Source organism: Engystomops pustulosus, chromosome 8 (assembly GCF_040894005.1).
Source record: "Engystomops pustulosus chromosome 8, aEngPut4.maternal, whole genome shotgun sequence".
NCBI classification, from domain to species: Eukaryota; Metazoa; Chordata; class Amphibia; order Anura; family Leptodactylidae; genus Engystomops; species Engystomops pustulosus.
The window spans coordinates 122,122,982-122,142,099 of record NC_092418.1 but is presented as its reverse complement, the minus strand read 5'-3'; the positions used below and the strand labels follow the sequence as shown (position 1 = coordinate 122,142,099).

The window sequence follows — 19,118 nt, the reverse complement described above, 5'->3', positions numbered from 1 at the left end:
ACAATGGTACATGACACAGCATAAGGAATTTTTCCTTGCAGGTACTAAGGTGATAATTACCATCTGTTTTTCCTTGTTTTTAAACATGTAAAGTTTTTCTATGTATGTTTACATTTTATGTTTACATTCTATGTTTACACTTTACGCTTTACGCTTTATACAAAAAATCATGGAAAGGGTTAAGAAAACCTTACCCAGAGATCCATGGGATTGAAAGGGCAGGGTTAAATAGCCAGACTGCAGAAAGTTGTGCAGAAGCTATGAATAAGGTCTAATCACCGAAACGCGTAAGCTTTGATGCTATTTTTTATTCCTTATGCTGTGTCATGTACCATTGTACTCCTTTTTAATGGATTTCAAATAAAATTTTGCTACTTTTTATCCTAAAAACTGACGTCTGATGTCCAGCTGGAAATAGTTCTTTTTCCTGTCTAATGCTGCCTGCACCTGTGACCGAGGTTTGTCCGTGCTGGAGTGTCCAGAGTCAAGACCAAGAGGATTGTTCGAACGGAGAGGGTGAGCTGATTTCACAAAAGTATCTTTGTGATAGTTTTTTCTGTGTGTATATGGAGGTCTAATCGTGCACACCCTCCGTTTCTTACCAGTTTTTTTGACACAGCATAATGGAAGGAACATCTGAGGAAGCTAAAAACAATTGCTTAGCCGATATTACGGATTGCTCGGATAGAGTTACCAAGGCTGCTAGTATTTTTGAATATAATACTTCCGAACATCAGAGTTCCAATGTTCTTAACACCTATATGTACCAGCTTGAAATGCTTTTAATCAAAGAAGTGAAAATCTGGTGGGACTCCACAACTTTAAAGTCCTATGTGGAGAAAAACATGATACCACGAGGCTTACGTCTGAGAAAATTTCCAACTACGGAATATACGCCGGAGTTCACACAACAATGGAATGCAGTTTTATCTGAATGCTCGCTAAAACTAATGCACCTTATTACCAAAGAGGAAGAATCAGCACTTGCTCAAATTAGGACACAAATTAAAGAAATGCAAGATTCAATACATCCTTTATCCAATTCTCCTGACTTCCAAACAATGGACTTGAAACTGAAAAACAATATTACAAAAGTTGAAGACTCTATAATGAAAACTAAACAAAGCAAGTTTCAACGAGATGCACAGGACTACGCTACCAATCAAGTGTATGTCCGCAAACGCATCAATTATGGAAGATCGTATAAACAAACTAAATCCATTCTTAAAAATAAAAATGCACAGAAAAAAATGAGAAGTGATAGTCGGGTGAGTTTCACTGATACAGAGACTTCTATTGCCACAACATCTGATGAATTATCTGACTCCTCAGCCTCTTCATTTGCATCTACAAGCGGAACTCAGTCGGAGTCTGAGAAAAAACTAAGAAAAAGAAAAAACAAAAAACCAAAAAACGTAGAAGGGGAGGCAGGAAGCACCGATCCCGCCTCCAAAAAATACATTCTCAGGAACCAGAAGTGAAACAAGATATCATTTACAATTTATCGAGCTACATTTTAACTCCTCAACAAAGTGCCTTACTGTCTAAAGGTTTAGGTTTTTCACCCAGCAATAATTTCAATATATTTCATACTATCCTAGATGTAAATAAATTTATCAGAAATTTAACTCTGCGAAAACACTTTTTTGAATGTCCAGAGGGTGATAAGACCTATTCTAAGGACTGTGGTAATACCGGGATGCTAAGCCTAAACAAAGATATGAACACTTTTGAAGATCAATACCACCTCTCGACATTGCGCCAACTTCAGTCTGAAGAATATGATATAGTGGACTTGAATCAATCTTTCCGAACTTCCAATTCTTTGTTCTACCCCATCAACTCAAGATCCACCACAATGGACATTTTTCAAGAACAGGTGGAACGAGATTTGATTGAACTAAAAGAAGCTACCACTCAGCACCAGAAATATAATATTTCAAACCAGGAACGGAAAGCCATAAAAGAAATTAAAATGAACTCTGATCTTCTAGTCCGCTCTGCAGACAAGGGGGGTGCGATAGTTCTCCTTAATGCCGGACTGTATAAAAAACTAAATTTAGAGATGTTGAGCGATGAAAAAACGTACCTAAAATTACAAATCCTACTATTGAATTTCAAATGTTGTTAAGGAAACTGTTGGATGAGGGATTAAATATGGGTGCAATATCCCAGAAAATATCAGATTACCTGTATGTCAAATTTCCCGTTACCCCAGTCTTTCACTCGTTGCCGAAGATACACAAGGAGGTTTTCCCCCCTCCCCTCCGCCCCATTGTGGCGGGTATCGGATCTCTGAGTGAAAGATTGGGGGAATGGGTTGACCACCACCTTCAGCCACTGGTTGCTTCCCTTCCTGGCCTATTGAAAGATACTAAACATACTATTTCTTTACTTGATGGTATACCATGGAGACGGAGCTTCATGTGGCTGTCGTGTGACGTGGTAGCACTATACCCATCTTTAGACCATGAAATTGCATTACAATGCCTGACGTATTGGTTGGATAAATACAGTATGTATTCACTTGCAGTAAAAGAGTTTATAGTAGAAGCAGTTAATTTTCTCTTGAAAAGAAATTATTTTTCATTTGATGACAGTTATTTTTTGCAGAGATGCGGTGCATCGATGGGGGGCAGATGTTCTCCATCATTAGCAAATTTGTACATGGCCAGATGGGAAGAACTTTATCTGTTTTCCGGGGCAAATCCTTTTCTCTCCCATATCAGGTGGTATGGCCGTTATATTGACGACCAGCTCCTGATATGGGAGGGAACTGTATTGGATGCAAAAAATTTTGTCACATATCTTAATTCTAACTACATGAATTTAAAATTCACATTTAATTTACAGGCTAAAACTATCAACTTCTTGGATATCAGCTTAACTGGTACCGATACTGTAGTTCAAATTTCCCCATATGTCAAACCAACGGCATCTAATACCACCTTACTAGCTAGTTCATGCCACCCCAATCATGTCATAAAGAATATCCCTACAGGAGAACTTATCCGCACTAAAAGGAATTGTTCCACATCCTCCCTGTATAAAACAGAGGAGAAAAAGGTTTGGGACAAATTAAAGAAGAGAGAATATCCGGAGTGGATGTTAAAAAGGGCCTCTCATATAGTCCATAATATCCCCCGTTCAGATTTGACTAACATGAATAAAAATAAAAAATCCAAACACAAAAAACAACAACCAATTGTGTTTACTACAACCTACAGTGTTCAGTACAAAGAAATTGAAAAAATTATATATAAAAATCTACCTATCCTGTATACTGATCACATACTGTCTAAAATTATGCACAGTAATACAAAATGTGTAGCTAAAAAGGCTCCAAATCTTAGTAATTTACTGTCACCAAGCCTATACCAATCAAGTCCAGGCCATACCACATGGCTCAGCACTAAAGGCTTCTTCAAATGTGGAGCAGACCGTTGTAAGTGCTGCAGGTATGCGATCCAAAGCAAATTTTTCTCCTCGTACTCTAATGATACAGAACATGAAATAAAACAATTCATAAACTGTAATACATCATTTGTAATTTATCAGATACAATGCGTTTCATGTGGATTGGATTACATAGGCTGTACTACAAATAATCTTAAAACCCGCATTCGTCGACATTTCTCTGATGTCAGTTCAGAAAGTGCGGTTAACATTTCCGCAGTATCTAGACATGTTAGGGAACATCATGCCGGAGACTGCAGTGTCCTCAGATGCAGGGGTATCGAAAAAATTATTAAACCTAAGCGAGGGGGAGATCTTAGGAGGATCCTTTTAAATCGGGAAACGTACTGGATCTTCTCTTTAAAAACTAGGGTCCCGTTTGGATTAAATAAGAAACAAGATTTGATTCACTTTTGCTAAAAACTGCTAACTTATAAAATATATAATAATAATAATAAATATAGAATATTGTTTTCAATATCCGATAATGCCCCCCACGTAATATAACTTTTCTCCTTCCTCTTTGCTTCTTCTTTTTTGCTTCTTTGATAGAGAAACAATGAAAAGTTACATTTTTCCTTGCAGGTACTAAGGTGATAATTACCATCTGTTTTTCCTTGTTTTTAAACATGTAAAGTTTTTCTATGTATGTTTACATTTTATGTTTACATTCTATGTTTACATTCTATGTTTACACTTTACGCTTTACGCTTTATACAAAAAATCATGGAAAGGGTTAAGAAAACCTTACCCAGAGATCCATGGGATTGAAAGGGCAGGGTTAAATAGCCAGACTGCAGAAAGTTGTGCAGAAGCTATGAATAAGGTCTAATCACCGAAACGCGTAAGCTTTGATGCTATTTTTTATTCCTTATGCTGTGTCATGTACCATTGTACTCCTTTTTAATGGATTTCAAATAAAATTTTGCTACTTTTTATCCTAAAAACTGACGTCTGATGTCCAGCTGGAAATAGTTCTTTTTCCAGGGGGATTGGTTTCTGATTTGTGGATCTTGGGAATATGGTACATAACCGGTATTCTTGGGGTCAAATTATTAATGCATTGCGCCTCTTTTTTATTCAGGACATTTAGTGTCAAGCCATTTTTTACCAAGTCCCCTAACTCCCTTTTAAAATTCTCAGTGGGGTCCGATTTTAATTTCAAATAGGTACGTTCATCTCCCAATAGACGCTTTGCTTCCTTGTGGTAGTCGGAGGTGTTCTGAACCACTATGCTTCCTCCTTTGTCTGCAGGGCGGATGGTTATGTTATTATTTTTCTGTAGTGTAATGATAGCCCTTTGTTCTTTCTGGTTAAGGTTCCCCCTATATCTCACTCTATTTTTATTTTTGTTTGTATTCTTGTCTTTAACCTTTTTAATATCTCTTATGACTAAGTTTTGGAACACTTTGAAGGCCTCCGAATACTCATTTAGGGGGTTAAAATGTGACTTGGGTTTTAGTGTGGTGTGAATAATCTGGTCTGTATTGTTGGGTTGACAGGTAATAGGAGGTTTTTTAACAAAATACTTCTTAATGGCCAGATTTCGTAGAAATTTCTTCACCCCAATAAATGCATCGAATCTATCGAATCGTACTGTAGGGGCGAATTTTAGCCCTTTATTTAATAATTTAGTTTCTCCCTCTGTTAATGTATAATTGCTTAAGTTAAAAAATTTTTGTCCAGTATCTACTGTATTATCATTTTTGGATTTAGTTTTTGCCCTTATTTTCTTTTTGGCGAGTTTCCCCGCCCTTTGTCCACGCCTGTGTTTCTTTTTGTTTGCCCGAAAAAATTTTGATTCATTGTTATCTTTTTTGGTTTATTCTGTTTGTTTGTTGTTTTTGACCTTGTTTCGATTCTTTTGACTGGTGATTCTCTGGGGTAAGTATCTTTCTGATCGTTCTTACTTTTATTGTTATTATGCATTCTTTTTTGATCCTCCTTGTCTAGATTTTGTTTTACCTTATGTGCATAAGTTTCTCTATCTGAGATATCCTCACTGTCCGAGGCTTCGTCTAAGATGTCAAATCTATTGGATGTCGAAACGGGTGTACATATCTCATTTGTAATCAGTGGTCTTTCCTGATTGATAATAACCCTTGGTTCTAATGGTATCTGCTGTTCCGGAATTGGGTCTGTTAATTCCTCTATAAGTGAAACAGACTCTGTATGGGTTGTAATATCAAGGTTAGATAAGTTATGTTCGAGCTCGTCAATTGTGTTATACATGCTCGTGGTGACTTCTTGATTGTTTACTGAACTTTCCATCTGGTTGGTATTGATATTTTCTATATGGGGAACTGAATCCCTTAGAAATTTTCGTTTCTTTTTCTCAACAATTTCTTGTTCTTTTGTTTTAATACATTTCTTTATATTTGACGCTAGATGTAAAATTTCAGGATGGTCTTTGAATGGCTTTATTGTGTCGAATAAATGTAAGATGTGTTGGTTAATTTGACACAATTGGTTACGGCGTTTTGTTATTATAAATTGCACTGTTTGTCTGGAGAAATGGTGGAACATGTATCCACTTATATTTAATAGCAAATTACCATCTAGACCCCAAAATACCACATTTTTTATCACTTGTTAGAGTGTTTGGCGCAGGTACATTTTGTTTTATCTTGTTTTTAGTAGCTCCACTAGTTGGATCTATACTCAAGTTGGGGTGCAGGTCACCACCTTTGTTACCAGCGACTTCAGCCTATTGTCCAGTGTTTGCGCTGACTCATTTCTGTTATTTTTTCAATATCTCAATATTTGATTGGACATAAAAAGCACTTGATTGTATGATATTCTTCTGCTCCATGAAGCCATTTCCAGGGCAGGGCAGTCACATGGTCATTGGAGACGCCTTGTCTGCATGGATTTGCATTCCCTATTGTTCAGGATGTGGAATCAGTAGGGAATCACAGGGCGACATTTCACCTAGTAAAGATTTGCAAATGAAGTTATCTAGTTTCATCAGACAGACACATCCTGGCCTTTCTTTGGTGGGAAGGGATAATAAACCCATAACAAAGGAGAACACTTAAAACAAAACACTCTTAAACAATCAGCCTGGCTGATAAGGAAGTGGGACCAACACCCTTCATTTACATGGGGGAGGTTGTTGAGACAAAAGGTGGCAGACCAAGAGGTATAAGAAACCCAAGCACAACTCACATGAGGAGAACTTCTTGGTGGAAGATCTTACTGGAGGAGCTTGGACTGAGGGACTGAGACACAGAATGGAGAGAGAACTGATCCAGATATGTGCAGAGGATGGAGCCTGGGAAGGAGGACATGACGCTGGAGCCAGGGACCCCCAGGATGGTGAGTACTCTACCACATTATTTCTGCCTATATCCACTACCACAAAATAGGGGACATTTATAAAGCCTTTGAAACGGAAAAATAGTGATAGTGCCGCCACATTATTGGTGTTTATCTGACTCTCATGACTTGTTCTATTTATGGGCGCAAAATTGTGGCACTGCTTGTGAATTTGAGATATTTCCGTCTCTATTGGGTACAATTTTTGGCGCAAAATTATTGCAGCTAAAAGCTGGTCTAGGGAGTTCATAGCGATTGCACTTGTATTTATGAAGTGTTTGTAAAAGGATTGTGACACGGAAGTCTTACATGAATCTGTTGCTCACCCGTTAAACTGAGTTCACCAGAAAAAACTGGTGCACTCAGTGTAAGAAAAGTGAGCGCCCGCAGGGTGTGGCAGATTTGTGAAGACTGTGCTCCTGGCTTCATAAATCTGGAGCCAATAGAACTCCTTACACCAGTTTTCTGCAGCTGTAATTGTGCGCCATAAAACATTTTGGAAAAGTGGTGGATTCACTAACGGCGCCCAAATTGTGGGCCCTTCTGAAAGTCGATAATGAAGACCCCATTGTGCTTTTTACCGAATGTATGATTTTCATTGTACATTCACAGTTTGCAGTAAAAAAATGCATCTCAACTGCATAAAAATAAAAATGCAGCAGTAGGAGTAAAGAGGTGCAGAAATGTAGGGGTACAGTCATGTACAGGTGTAGGGGTACAGTCATGTACAGGTGTAGGGGTACAGTCATGTACAGATGTAGGGGTGCAGTCATGTACAGGTGTAGGGGTACAGTCATGTACAGGTGTAGGGGTGCAGTCATGTACAGGTGTAGGGGTACAGTCATGTACAGGTGTAGGGGTGCAGTCATGTACAGGTGTAGGGGTGCAGTCATGTACAGGTGTAGGGGTACAGTCATGTACAGGTGTAGGGGTACAGTCATGTACAGGTGTAGGGGTACAGTCATGTACAGATGTAGGGGTGTAGTCATGTACAGGTGTAGGGGTGCAGTCATGTACAGGTGTAGGGGTACAGTCATGTACAGGTGTAGGGGTGCAGTCATGTACAGATGTAGGGGTGCAGTCATGTACAGATGTAGGGGTGCAGTCATGTACAGGTGTAGGGGTACAGTCATGTACAGGTGTAGGAGTGCAGTCATGTACAGGTGCAGGGGTGCAGTCATGTACAAGTGTAGGGGTACAGTCATGTACAAGTGTAGGGGTACAGTCATGTACAGGTGTAAGGGTAAAGTCATGTACAAGTGTAGGGGTACAGTCATGTATAGGTGTAGGGGTGCAGTCATGTACAGGTGTAGGGGTACAGTCATGTATAGGTGTAGGGGTGCAGTCATGTACAGGTGTAGGGGTGCAGTCATGTACAGGTGTAGGGGTGCAGTCATGTACAGGTATAGGGGTACAGTCATGTACATGTGTAGGGGTGCAGTCATGTACAGGTGTAGGGGTGCAGTCATGTACAGGTGTAAGGGTGCAGTCATGTACAGGTGTAGGGGTGTAGTCATATACAGGTGTAGGGGTACAGTCATGTACAAGTGTGGGGGTGCAAAGATGTAGATATATTGAAATATAAAGCTTCAAATATGTACAAATTAGGGGTCATTCATCTTTAGTCTGGACATTTGTCTGTCTTTTTTTCCCCTGGTTTTGGACTTGTTTGATTTATCTTAGAGGGTGAGATATGATACATAAAATGTTATAAATATTTATATCATTACAGATTTATTAACTTTGTTATTGATCAACTTGTTATTCAACCTTATATTGTAGATGACGTTACTTGTGGCTCTGAGGAACATCTGATATCTTCAGATATTAAAGCTGATGATTGTGGGATCACACAAGATACATGTATAGAAAACAACAGCAGAAAGGATTTACCCTCAGACCTTCATTGCAACAATCTATCACCTGATCCTATTACATTGGACACTTCTTCTGATACAACACAGACTAAAAGTCCAAAAAGGAGCCACCACAGAGCAGCCGAGCATCTAAGAACTGCAACCAGGAAGACATTTTCTTGTTCTAAATGTGACAAATGTTTTACTCTTAAATGGAATCTCCTCACACATCAGAAAATTCACACAGGGGAGAAGCCGTTTTCATGTTCAGAATGTGGCAAATGTTTTATTAAGAATTCAAAACTTGTTAAACATGAGAGAATTCACACAGGGGAGAAGCCGTTTTCATGTTCAGAATGTGGGAAATGTTTTTCTCAAAAATCTCATATTTTTAAGCATAAGAAAATTCACACAGGGGAGAAGACGTTCTCTTGTTCGGAATGTGACAAATGTTTTTCTTCAAAATCAAATCTTCTTGTACATGAGAGAATTCACACAGGGGAGAAGCCGTTTTCATGTTCAGAATGTGACAAATGTTTTTTAAAAAAATCTCATCTTGTTAAACATGAGAGAATTCACACAGGGGAGAAGCCGATTTCATGTTCAGAATGTGGCAAATGTTTTCGTCAGAAATCAAAACTTATTGAACATGAGAGAATTCACACAGGGGAGAAGCCGTTTTCATGTTCAGAATGTGACAAATGTTTTTTTCAAAAATCTCATCTTGTTAAACATGAGAGAATTCACACAGGGGAGAAACCGTTTTCATGTTCAGAATGTGGGAAAAGTTTTATTAAAAAATCAGATCTTGTTCAGCACGAGAGAATTCACACAGGGGAGGAACCGTTTTCATGTTCAGAATGTGGAAAATGTTTTATTAGGAAATCAGATCTTGTTAAACATGAGAGAATTCACACAGGGGAGAAGCCTTATTCATGTTCAGAATGTGGCAAATGTTTTATTCAAAAATCAAATCTAGTTCAGCACAAAAGAATTCACACAGGGGAGAAGCCGTTTTCATGTTCAGAATGTGGGAAATGTTTTTCTCAAAAATCTCATCTTTTTAAGCATAAGAAAATTCACACAGGGGAGAAGACGTTCTCTTGTTCGGAATGTGACAAATGTTTTTCTTCAAAATCAAATCTTCTTGTACATGAGAGAATTCACACAGGGGAGAAGCCATTTTCATGTTCAGAATGTGGCAAATGTTTTCGTCACAAATCAGATCTTGTTCAGCACGAGAGAATTCACACAGGGGAGAAACCATTTTCATGTTCAGAATGTGGGAAATGTTTTCGTCAGAAATCAAAACTTATTGAACATGAGAGAATTCACACAGGGGAGAAGCCGTTTTCATGTTCAGAATGTGACAAATGTTTTTTTAAAAAATCTCATCTTGTTAAACATGAGAGAATTCACACAGGGGAGAAGCCGTTTTCATGTTCAGAATGTGGCAAATGTTTTCGTCAGAAATCAAAACTTATTGAACATGAGAGAATTCACACAGGGGAGAAGCCGTTTTCATGTTCAGAATGTGACAAATGTTTTTTTCAAAAATCTCATCTTGTTAAACATGAGAGAATTCACACAGGGGAGAAGCCGTTTTCATGTTCAGAATGTGGTAAAAGTTTTATTCAAAAATCAGATCTTGTTCAGCATGAGAGAGTACACACAGGGGAGAAACCGTTTTCATGTTCAGAATGTGGAAAATGTTTTATTAGGAAATCAGATCTTGTTAAACATGAGAGAATTCACACAGGGGAGAAGCCGTTTTCATGTTCAGAATGTGACAAATGTTTTTTTCATAAATCTCATCTTGTTAAACATGAGAGAATTCACACAGGGGAGAAACCGTTTTCATGTTTAGAATGTGGAAAATGTTTTATTAGGAAATCAGATCTTGTTAAACATGAGAGAATTCACACAGGGGAGAAGCAGTTTGTGTAAACAATGTGACAAATGTTTTGCAATGAAATCCCATCTCTAAACACGTCTCTCACACAGGAAAAACACATTTTAATGTTAAGAATGTGGCAAACATTTTCCTTTTTTTACATATGAGAGGAGCCACAAGGGGAGAAGTCTTGTACTTATTGAACATCTGCATTTGTAATTGAGTTTGATGTTGAGTTGTATGAGATGCAATAACTAATAAACTTCAGATTGGATTAGAGAACTTGTACAATTATATAACACAATCAGAATAAGAGAGAAAAATGTGGAGGAGCTCGGATAAAGGAGCAGCTGATGTTCTGCCTGAGTGGGAACACAAGGGAATTTATTATTGGCTTTTCTTCTTTTCTTCTTTATTTGGCTTTTTTGGCAGATCTTAGTCTCTGTTTTGCTGCCCCATATTTATGATGGGTTATAATCACGTACACCCTCTATGGATACGTTTCAAAACAGAATTAAACAAGATTTATCTACTCCACATAATGAGGAGTTTTCCTTCCATAAAAGAAATCTGTCCAAAAGACACTTTACATCTCTGTCTGAACTTAGAGATTGCTCTAATGTAGTTATAAAGATGTTGGATAAAGGGGGTACGGTGGTTCTTTTGGATATAGACATGTATTGCTCTGAAATGATGTCTATGCTTTCAGATGTAGTACATCAAGGTGCACAGAGAACTGCCACACAACCCAACTGGATTGTTTAAAGCCCATTGTGTGAGCCCATTATTTCCATCATACACAGTTTACCCAAAACACATAAATGGGTCTTCCCTAACCCCATGAGACCCGTTATTTCGGGCATTGGCTCAGTTAATGAAAGATTATGTGAATTCATCTTGCAGGTCACTTACCATCTCATGTCACATAATTATTTTATGTTTTCTGGTAGATATTATTTACAGATCCAGGGAGAACCACTGGGGGACAAATATTCGCCCTCATTGGCTAACCTGGTCATGTCTTGGTGGGAGTTCCAGTTTGGGACCAGTGGTGGGTCCAGGTGAGAGTCTCCTTTATCATCTTATACATCTTCTCCTACCGACTTTAACGAAATATGATGTCCAAGTTTTAAAGCTGCCAAAATAAAGAAAGTTTTTATGAAACAAAAAGCCCTGGTGGACTGTGATGGTCTGTGTGGTAAATGAACATAATAAATGCACCCCCCCCCCCCCCGAGTGCCTCAATAACATCATGGAATGTCCTTGGCCTTCTACATGTATTCTGAGGACAAGATAAATTACTGGGGTAAGATGATACAGCACTTCATTAGCAGACAATATGGAAGCTTAGCTGTGTTCATGTATATGCATCCTAATCATATGTTTATATAATTATACACACATCAGAATATCAGCTCTGACCATTACTCTCACACAATCTTCTGGTCAGACGCAGCAGGATGGTAGATATAAATTTTATTACCTTGGATGTTGATGTCCATATTTATTTTCCTAAGCAAAGTCTTCTAATATGGATGTAAATAACACCTTATTGTATAATATGTTCCTGCTCCATGACACATGGACACTGTCACATGGTCATTGGAGACGCCTTGTCTGCATGGATTTGCATTCCCTATTGTTCAGGATGTGGAATCAGTAGTGAATCACAGGGGGACATTTTTCCTAGTAAAGATTTGCAAATGAAGTTATCTAGTTTCATAAGAAAGACACATCCTGGCCTTTCTTTGGTGGGAAGGGATAATAAACCCATAACAAAGGAGAACAATCAGAGTGTCATAAAAAATCAGCCTGGCTGATAAGGAAGTGGGACCAACACCCTTCATTTACATGGGGGAGGTTGTTGAGATAAGAGGGGGCAGACCAAGGGGTATAAGAGACCCATGTACAACTCACATGTACACATGTAACATGTATCTATGCCATAGGGGCATATTTATCATATGATAGCCCCGCCGCTGCAAGAGGCTAGGAATGTAGAGGTGCAACTAGCAGAAATCACAGCGGTCATTTTTCATCTGGGAAGTAAAAACCTTTGCTTTCTGTAATGAAAATTGAATTTTTTTTCAAGTGCAGCTGCTCAGAGTACGGGCATTTTTGCAACTTTTTAGTTGCTTTTTAGGTACAAAATAGTGATAGATGCCGAGCAAACATCTGTTTAGCAGCCGCTCACTATGTCAGACAAGTTGCAGGCACTCAGAACCACTAAGTGCCGGACTGTGCCGTGCGCCAGAAAATGTCGCAAAAATGCGCCAAATTAACAAACTGCACAAAAAACCAATAGGAACAGTCTAAAAACTTATGAATAATGTCCCCCAAGGTGTTTTATTCCAAATCTAGTCGGCTAGAGATGGAATAAAAAACCTTTTTCCAAGTTTTGGAGAGCTTCCGTATTACTACAATTATTTACCTTACTCTGTGGGTAAGCGTTTACCGGATAGCAGCCGCTCTCATCTTATTTGTTAAAGGACTGTGCTGCCATTTCTTCACATTTTTTGTATTTATATCATTAGAGATGTTATTAACTCCATTATTAATTAACCTATTACTATTATTCTCAGCAGATGATGTTACCAGGAGCTTAGAGGAACATCTGATATCTTCAGATATTAAAGCTGATGATTGTGGGATCACACGAGATACATATAAAGAACACAACAGCAGAAAGGATTTACCCTCAGACCTTCATTGCAACAATCTATTATCTGGTCCTATTACATTGGACACCTCTTCTGATACATCACAGAATAATGGTCAAAAAAGAGGATACAGAAGAACAAATCAACATCTACGAGCATCCACCAGCTCTGAATGTGGAAAATCTATGACTTTTAAATGTAATCTTCCTGAAAATCCATTTTCATGTTCAGAATGTGGAAAAAGTTTTACTTTTAAAAGCAATTTCCTTGCACATCAGAGAATTCACACAGGGGAGAAGCCATTTTCATGTTCAGAATGTGGAAAATATTTTAGTAAGAAATCACATCTTATTGACCATGAGAGAACTCACACAGGGGAGAAGCCATTTTCATGTTCAGAATGTAGTAAATGTTTTATTAAAAAAGAAAGTCTTGTTCGTCATGAAAGAATTCACACAGGTGAGAAGCCGTATTCATGTTCAGAATGTGGCAAATGTTTTATTCAAAAATCAAAGCTTGTTGAACATGAGAGAATTCACACAGGGGAAAAGCCGTTTTCATGTTCAGAATGTGGGAAATGTTTTATTACAAAATCCACTCTTGTTGATCATGAGAGAATTCACACAGGAGAGAAGCCATTTATATGTTCAGAATGTGACAAAAGTTTTACTCTTAAATCAAATCTTATTAGACATCAGAGAATTCACACAGGGGAGAAACCATTTTCATGTTCACATTGTGACAAATGTTTTGCTAATAATTCAGTGCTCGTAATACATGAGAGAATTCACACAAGGGAGAAACCGTTTTCATGTTCACAGTGTGGCAAATGTTTTGCTAAAAAATCACATCTGTACAAACATCAGAGAATTCACACAGGAAAGTAAGTATTTTATAGTGTAACTGTAAATTAGATGTATCGTTTGGAGTCCAGAGTGAAAGTCGTAAAAACTGATCCCACAAGAAAGTGCCACAAATGTGGGGTTTTTTTTGCCAATTTTATCACATTTTAATTTTTTTCCAGCTTCCTAGTACAAGCCATGATATTATAAATAATGTAATGGAGTAGTAAAATTTGTTATGCAGAAAATAAGCCCTCACACAGCTCTGTACACAAAGAAATGTAAAAGATATGTAAAAAGTTACGGAATTTTTAAATGTGGGGGCGAAAAATGAAGCAAAAAATGCTGCATCCATAAGTGGTTAAGGAATCTTCAAATATATATATAAAAAAAAAGATCTATCAAGTTATGTAGTATACAGGGTATGTCCCACCTGGGCCCAGTGATTGGTCTATTTTAGTCTTATTGACGTGACATTGCACTTCATCCCGAGATGGGCTGAGCCCTCTCCATGCAAGGTGGGCCTTTGCTGCATATTGCAGCAAACACCCACCGGTAACACCAGTGATGGGTGGCAGTACTGACCTGTAAATGCCTCTGGTAAGGCTTCCGGAGGCCCTAGGGGAGCATGGGCTCAGCCATATTAGATTTGATTACTGCCCCCCTGTAAAGTCATCGGAGGTAAAAATCAGTTGCCAGGACAGCCTTGGGTCATACAAAGATCCGAGGCTGTCTCGTTTTGCATCCCGTTTTAACTACACAATGCAATAAATAATGTACAAAATCCCCATATACTGCCATACTGTAGTATGGCAGTATATGGTAGGATCAATCAGACAACCTAGGGTTAAAGTAACCTAGGGGGTCTTAAAAATAGTAAAAAATAAAAGTAAAAAAAAAGCTATATTAAAAAACCTAAAAATTCAAATCACCCCCCTTTCACTAGAAGTCATATTAATATAAATAAACAGTAAAGATCATAAACAGATTGGGCATTTTCGAATGCGGTAATACCTAATCTATCATAATATAATACTGGTTTTGTCACTGCGTTTAACTCCGTAATGGAAAATAGTGCCCAAAACCGCAAATGGCACTTTTTTTGCCATTTAGAAAAATATAAAAAATTCAATAAAAAGTGATCAAAAGGTTGCACCGTTCTAATAATAGTCACAAAAGTCACAAAAAATAACACCACCCACAGCTCTGTACACTAAAGTATGAAAAAGTTATTAGCGCCAGAAGAGGGCAAAATGAAGAATTTTTTTTTTGTACAGGTTTTAATTTTTGTACATGTATGAAAACATTATAAAACCTATACAAATTTGTTATCTCAGTGATCGTACTGACCCACATAATGAAGTAGACCTGTCATTTGGGGCACACAGTGAAAGCTGTAAAATCCAAGCCCCCAAGAAAATGGCGCAAATGCATTTTTCATCATTTTCACTGCATTCAAAAAAAAAATTCTGCTTCCCAGTACATGGCATAGAATATTAAATACCGTCACTATGAAGTGCAATTTGTTACGCAGTCAGGGGAATTTCCTTTGTTTAAAAAGAAACATTGAACAGATTGACCCTTTCCTCATCTCCCTCCACCATGACCCCAGGTTATTCCTCATCTCCCTCCACCATGACCCCATGTTATTCCTCATCTCCCTCCACCATGACCCCATGTTATTCCTCATCTCCCTCCACCATGACCCCAGAATATTCCTCATCTCCCTCCACCATGACCCCAGGTTATTCCTCATCTCCCTCCACCATGACCCCAGAATATTCCTCATCTCCCTCCACTAGAGATGAGCGAGCACTAAAATGCTCGAGTGCTCGTTATTCGAGACGAACTTTTCCAGATGCTCGAGTGCTCGTCTCGAATAACGAGCCCCATTGAAGTCAATGGGAGACTCGAGCATTTTTCAAAGGGACCATGGTTCGGGAATAAAATGTGTTAATTAATTGAAAAAGAATGTCTTCTGATAAGTTAGCAGATGTATGCAAACATCTGCAATCTATTCTTCACTGTTCTGCGCGTATATTATCTCCCGACAAGTTAACAGATGTGAAGAACAGTGAAGAATAGAATAAAAACAGTGAACACAGGATCATTTAAGTGAAAAACACAGTGAAGAATAGATTGCAGATGTTCTGCACATCTGCTTACTTGTCGGGAGATACGCTGTCCCGGGATCCCGCTGCTCTTCTTCCACTGAAGTCTCCCCGATGTCTCCGTGCCCCTCGATGTCTCCGTGCCCCTCGATGTCTCCGTGCCCCTCGATGTCTCCGTGCCCCTCGATGTCTCCGTGCCCCTCGATGTCTCCGTGCCCCTCGATGTCTCCGTGCCCCTCGATGTCTCCGTGCCCCTCGATGTCTCCGTGCCCCTCGATGTCTCCGTGCCCCTCGATGTCTCCGTGCCCCTCGATGTCTCCGTGCCCCTCGATGTCTCCGTGCCCCTCGATGTCTCCGTGCCCCTCGATGTCTCCGTGCCCCTCGATGTCTCCGTGCCCCTCGATGTCTCCGTGCCGCTCCCTGATGTCTCCGTGCTGCCGCTGCCCCATGTCTCTGTGCTGCTCACCGTGTTCTTCACACATATATATTGTTCTTCACATACTATTTTGTTCGCACCGTTCCGCGCGTATCTTCCGACAAGTAAACAGATGTGCCGAACATCTAATCTATTCTTCACTGTGTTCTTCACTGTGTTTTTCACTTAAATGATCCTGTGTTCACTGTGTTCACTGTTTTTATTCTATTCTTCATTGTTCTTCACTGTGTTTTTTTAATTAAATGCTCGATCTCGAGCAGGGGAAATACTCGTCCGAGCAACGAGCCGTCTCGAGTACCTTAATACTCGAACGAGCATCAAGCTCGGACGAGTATACTCGCTCATCTCTACCCTCCACCATGACCCCATGTTGTTCCTCATCTCCCTCCACCATGACCCCAGGTTATTCCTCATCTCCCTCCACCATGACCCCAGGTTATTCCTCATCTCCCTCCACCATGACCCCAGGTTATTCCTCATCTCCCTCCACCATGACCCCATGTTATTCCTCATCTCCCTCCACCATGACCCCAGGTTATTCCTCATCTCCCTCCACCATGACCCCAGGTTATTCCTCATCTCCCTCCACCATGACCCCAGAATATTCCTCATCTCCCTCCACCATGACCCCAGAATATTCCTCATCTCCCTCCACCATGACCCCAGAATATTCCTCATCTCCCTCCACCATGACCCCAGGTTATTCCTCATCTCCCTCCACCATGACCCCAGAATATTCCTCATCTCCCTCCACCATGACCCCAGAATATTCCTCATCTCCCTCCACCATGACCCCATGTTAGAATAGAATAGAATAGAATAGAATGCTTTATTGTCCCCATAGGGGAAATTGACTTTGTCACAACGACAACAGCAACACCTCCATTCATGATCACAATTACACATATATACAAAACAGTAAGATACAACGTACATATACATATAAATAATAACAATTATTATAAAAGAGTCAATATAAAGTTAAAAAGGAGAAAAACACAATGGTTACAGATATTAATTACTAATTACTTGCCCATGTTAACTAATACAATTGCCCTAGGTATAAAGGAGTTTTTAAAACGATTCGTTCTACATTTCATATGCAGAAACCGGTCACTAAATGTGCTACGTTGACCCATCAGTGTGTTATGTAATGTGTTTTTCTCATTACATACAATGGACTTAAATTTGGAGAGCATACGCGCACACAAGATTGACTCCCAATCCTCTGTCTTAGTGCCAACAATTGAGTTCACCTTCCTAATCAGTTTCTTAAATTTGTTTAAGTCAGTCATGCGAGCATTGTTTCCCCAACATACCACCGCATAGAATAAAACACTTCCAATTACAGACTGATAAAAGGACAACAACATCCTACGGTCCACATCAAAAGACCTGAGCGATCTTAAAAAGTACAGTCTCCCGGTCGCCTTTTTATACAATTTCTCTGAATTTATATGCCACAATAACTTATCATCCAGATAAACACCCAGATACTTATAGTTTGTGACGCGTTCCACTGCGACACCCCTAATCTTTGTAGGCTCACCATCAGTATCACGTTCTTTTCGGAAACTGATTACCATTTCCTTGGTCTTAGATAGATTCAATTCCAAGCCATTTGTGTCGCACCATTCCGAGAACAGGTCAATGGTCGACCAATACTCAGACAAATCTCCCTCTTTTATACACCCTATTATCGCAGTGTCATCCGAATATTTCTGCAGGAAACACTCACTTCTATTTTTTAAAAAATCTGCAGTGTAGATGGTGAATAGAAACGGGGCAAGAACAGTCCCCTGTGGGGCTCCAATGTTACTCACAACCACATCCGACACCGTGTATCCAATTTTCACCTTCTGCGGTCTTAATATCAGATAATTAAAGATCCACTGAATTAGGCCAGAACCAACCCCCATTTTCTCCAATTTCTGACATAAACGTTTCGGGATAATCCTGTTAAAAGCACTCCCAAAGTCGAAGAACATTATCCTGATCTCAGACCCCGGCTCGTCCAGATGCATGTATACCCTGTGAAGCATATAAAGAATCGCATCCTCCACACCCAGACGTGGTTGGTATGCGAATTGTAAAGGGTCAAGATACGGTTCAACTACTTCAGCAAGATGTCTCAAAATAAAACGCTCAAAAACCTTCATAATTATTGGTGTTAACGCTATCGGGCGGTAGTCATTTAGTTCTCTCGGAGCCCTGACCTTTTGTACCGGAATAATACACGACGTCTTCCATAACGTAGGAACCACAGCAGCTGAAATACTACGATTAAACAGTTCACAGAAAACAGGACCAAGTTCCCCAGAGCACATTCGAAGGATCTTCGCGCTTACACAGTCCGGACCTGACGACTTTCTAATAGAGATGAGCGAACACTAAAATGCTCGGGTACTCGTTATTCGAGACGAACTTTTCCCGATGCTCGAGTGCTCGTCTCGAATAACGAACCCCATTGAAGTCAATGGGAGACTCGAGCATTTTTCAAGGGGACCAAGGCTCTGCACAGGGAAGCTTGGCCAAACACCTGGGA

At 39.4% G+C, this 19,118-nt stretch overlaps 2 protein-coding genes across 2 annotated transcripts in view; one reads left to right on the top strand and one right to left on the bottom strand.

Moving 5' to 3' along the window:
• LOC140076200 (uncharacterized) overlaps positions 1 to 19,118 on the bottom strand; it is a 215,350-nt gene that overhangs the window by 159,481 nt on the left and 36,751 nt on the right. The window lies entirely within an intron of this gene.
• Positions 6,690 to 14,071, top strand: LOC140075550 (uncharacterized). Its single transcript, XM_072121630.1, has 6 exons — positions 6,690 to 6,774; positions 8,557 to 8,778; positions 9,196 to 10,573; positions 11,475 to 11,575; positions 13,110 to 13,427; positions 13,950 to 14,071. The coding sequence occupies exons 1-6, from the start codon at positions 6,690 to 6,692 to the stop codon at positions 14,069 to 14,071; spliced, it is 2,226 nt and encodes a 741-aa protein (XP_071977731.1).

Bases quoted from the DNA above. Each gene is read 5' to 3' on its own strand.
- LOC140075550 (XM_072121630.1), top strand. From the start codon at position 6,690: ATGGAGAGAGAACTGATCCAGATATGTGCAGAGGATGGAGCCTGGGAA. The intron at 6,775-8,556 runs GTGAGTACTCTA...CTTATATTGTAG, and splicing joins AGCCAGGGACCCCCAGGATG to ATGACGTTACTTGTGGCTCT. The intron at 10,574-11,474 runs GTAAACAATGTG...GTTTTCTGGTAG, and splicing joins ACAGGGGAGAAGCAGTTTGT to ATATTATTTACAGATCCAGG.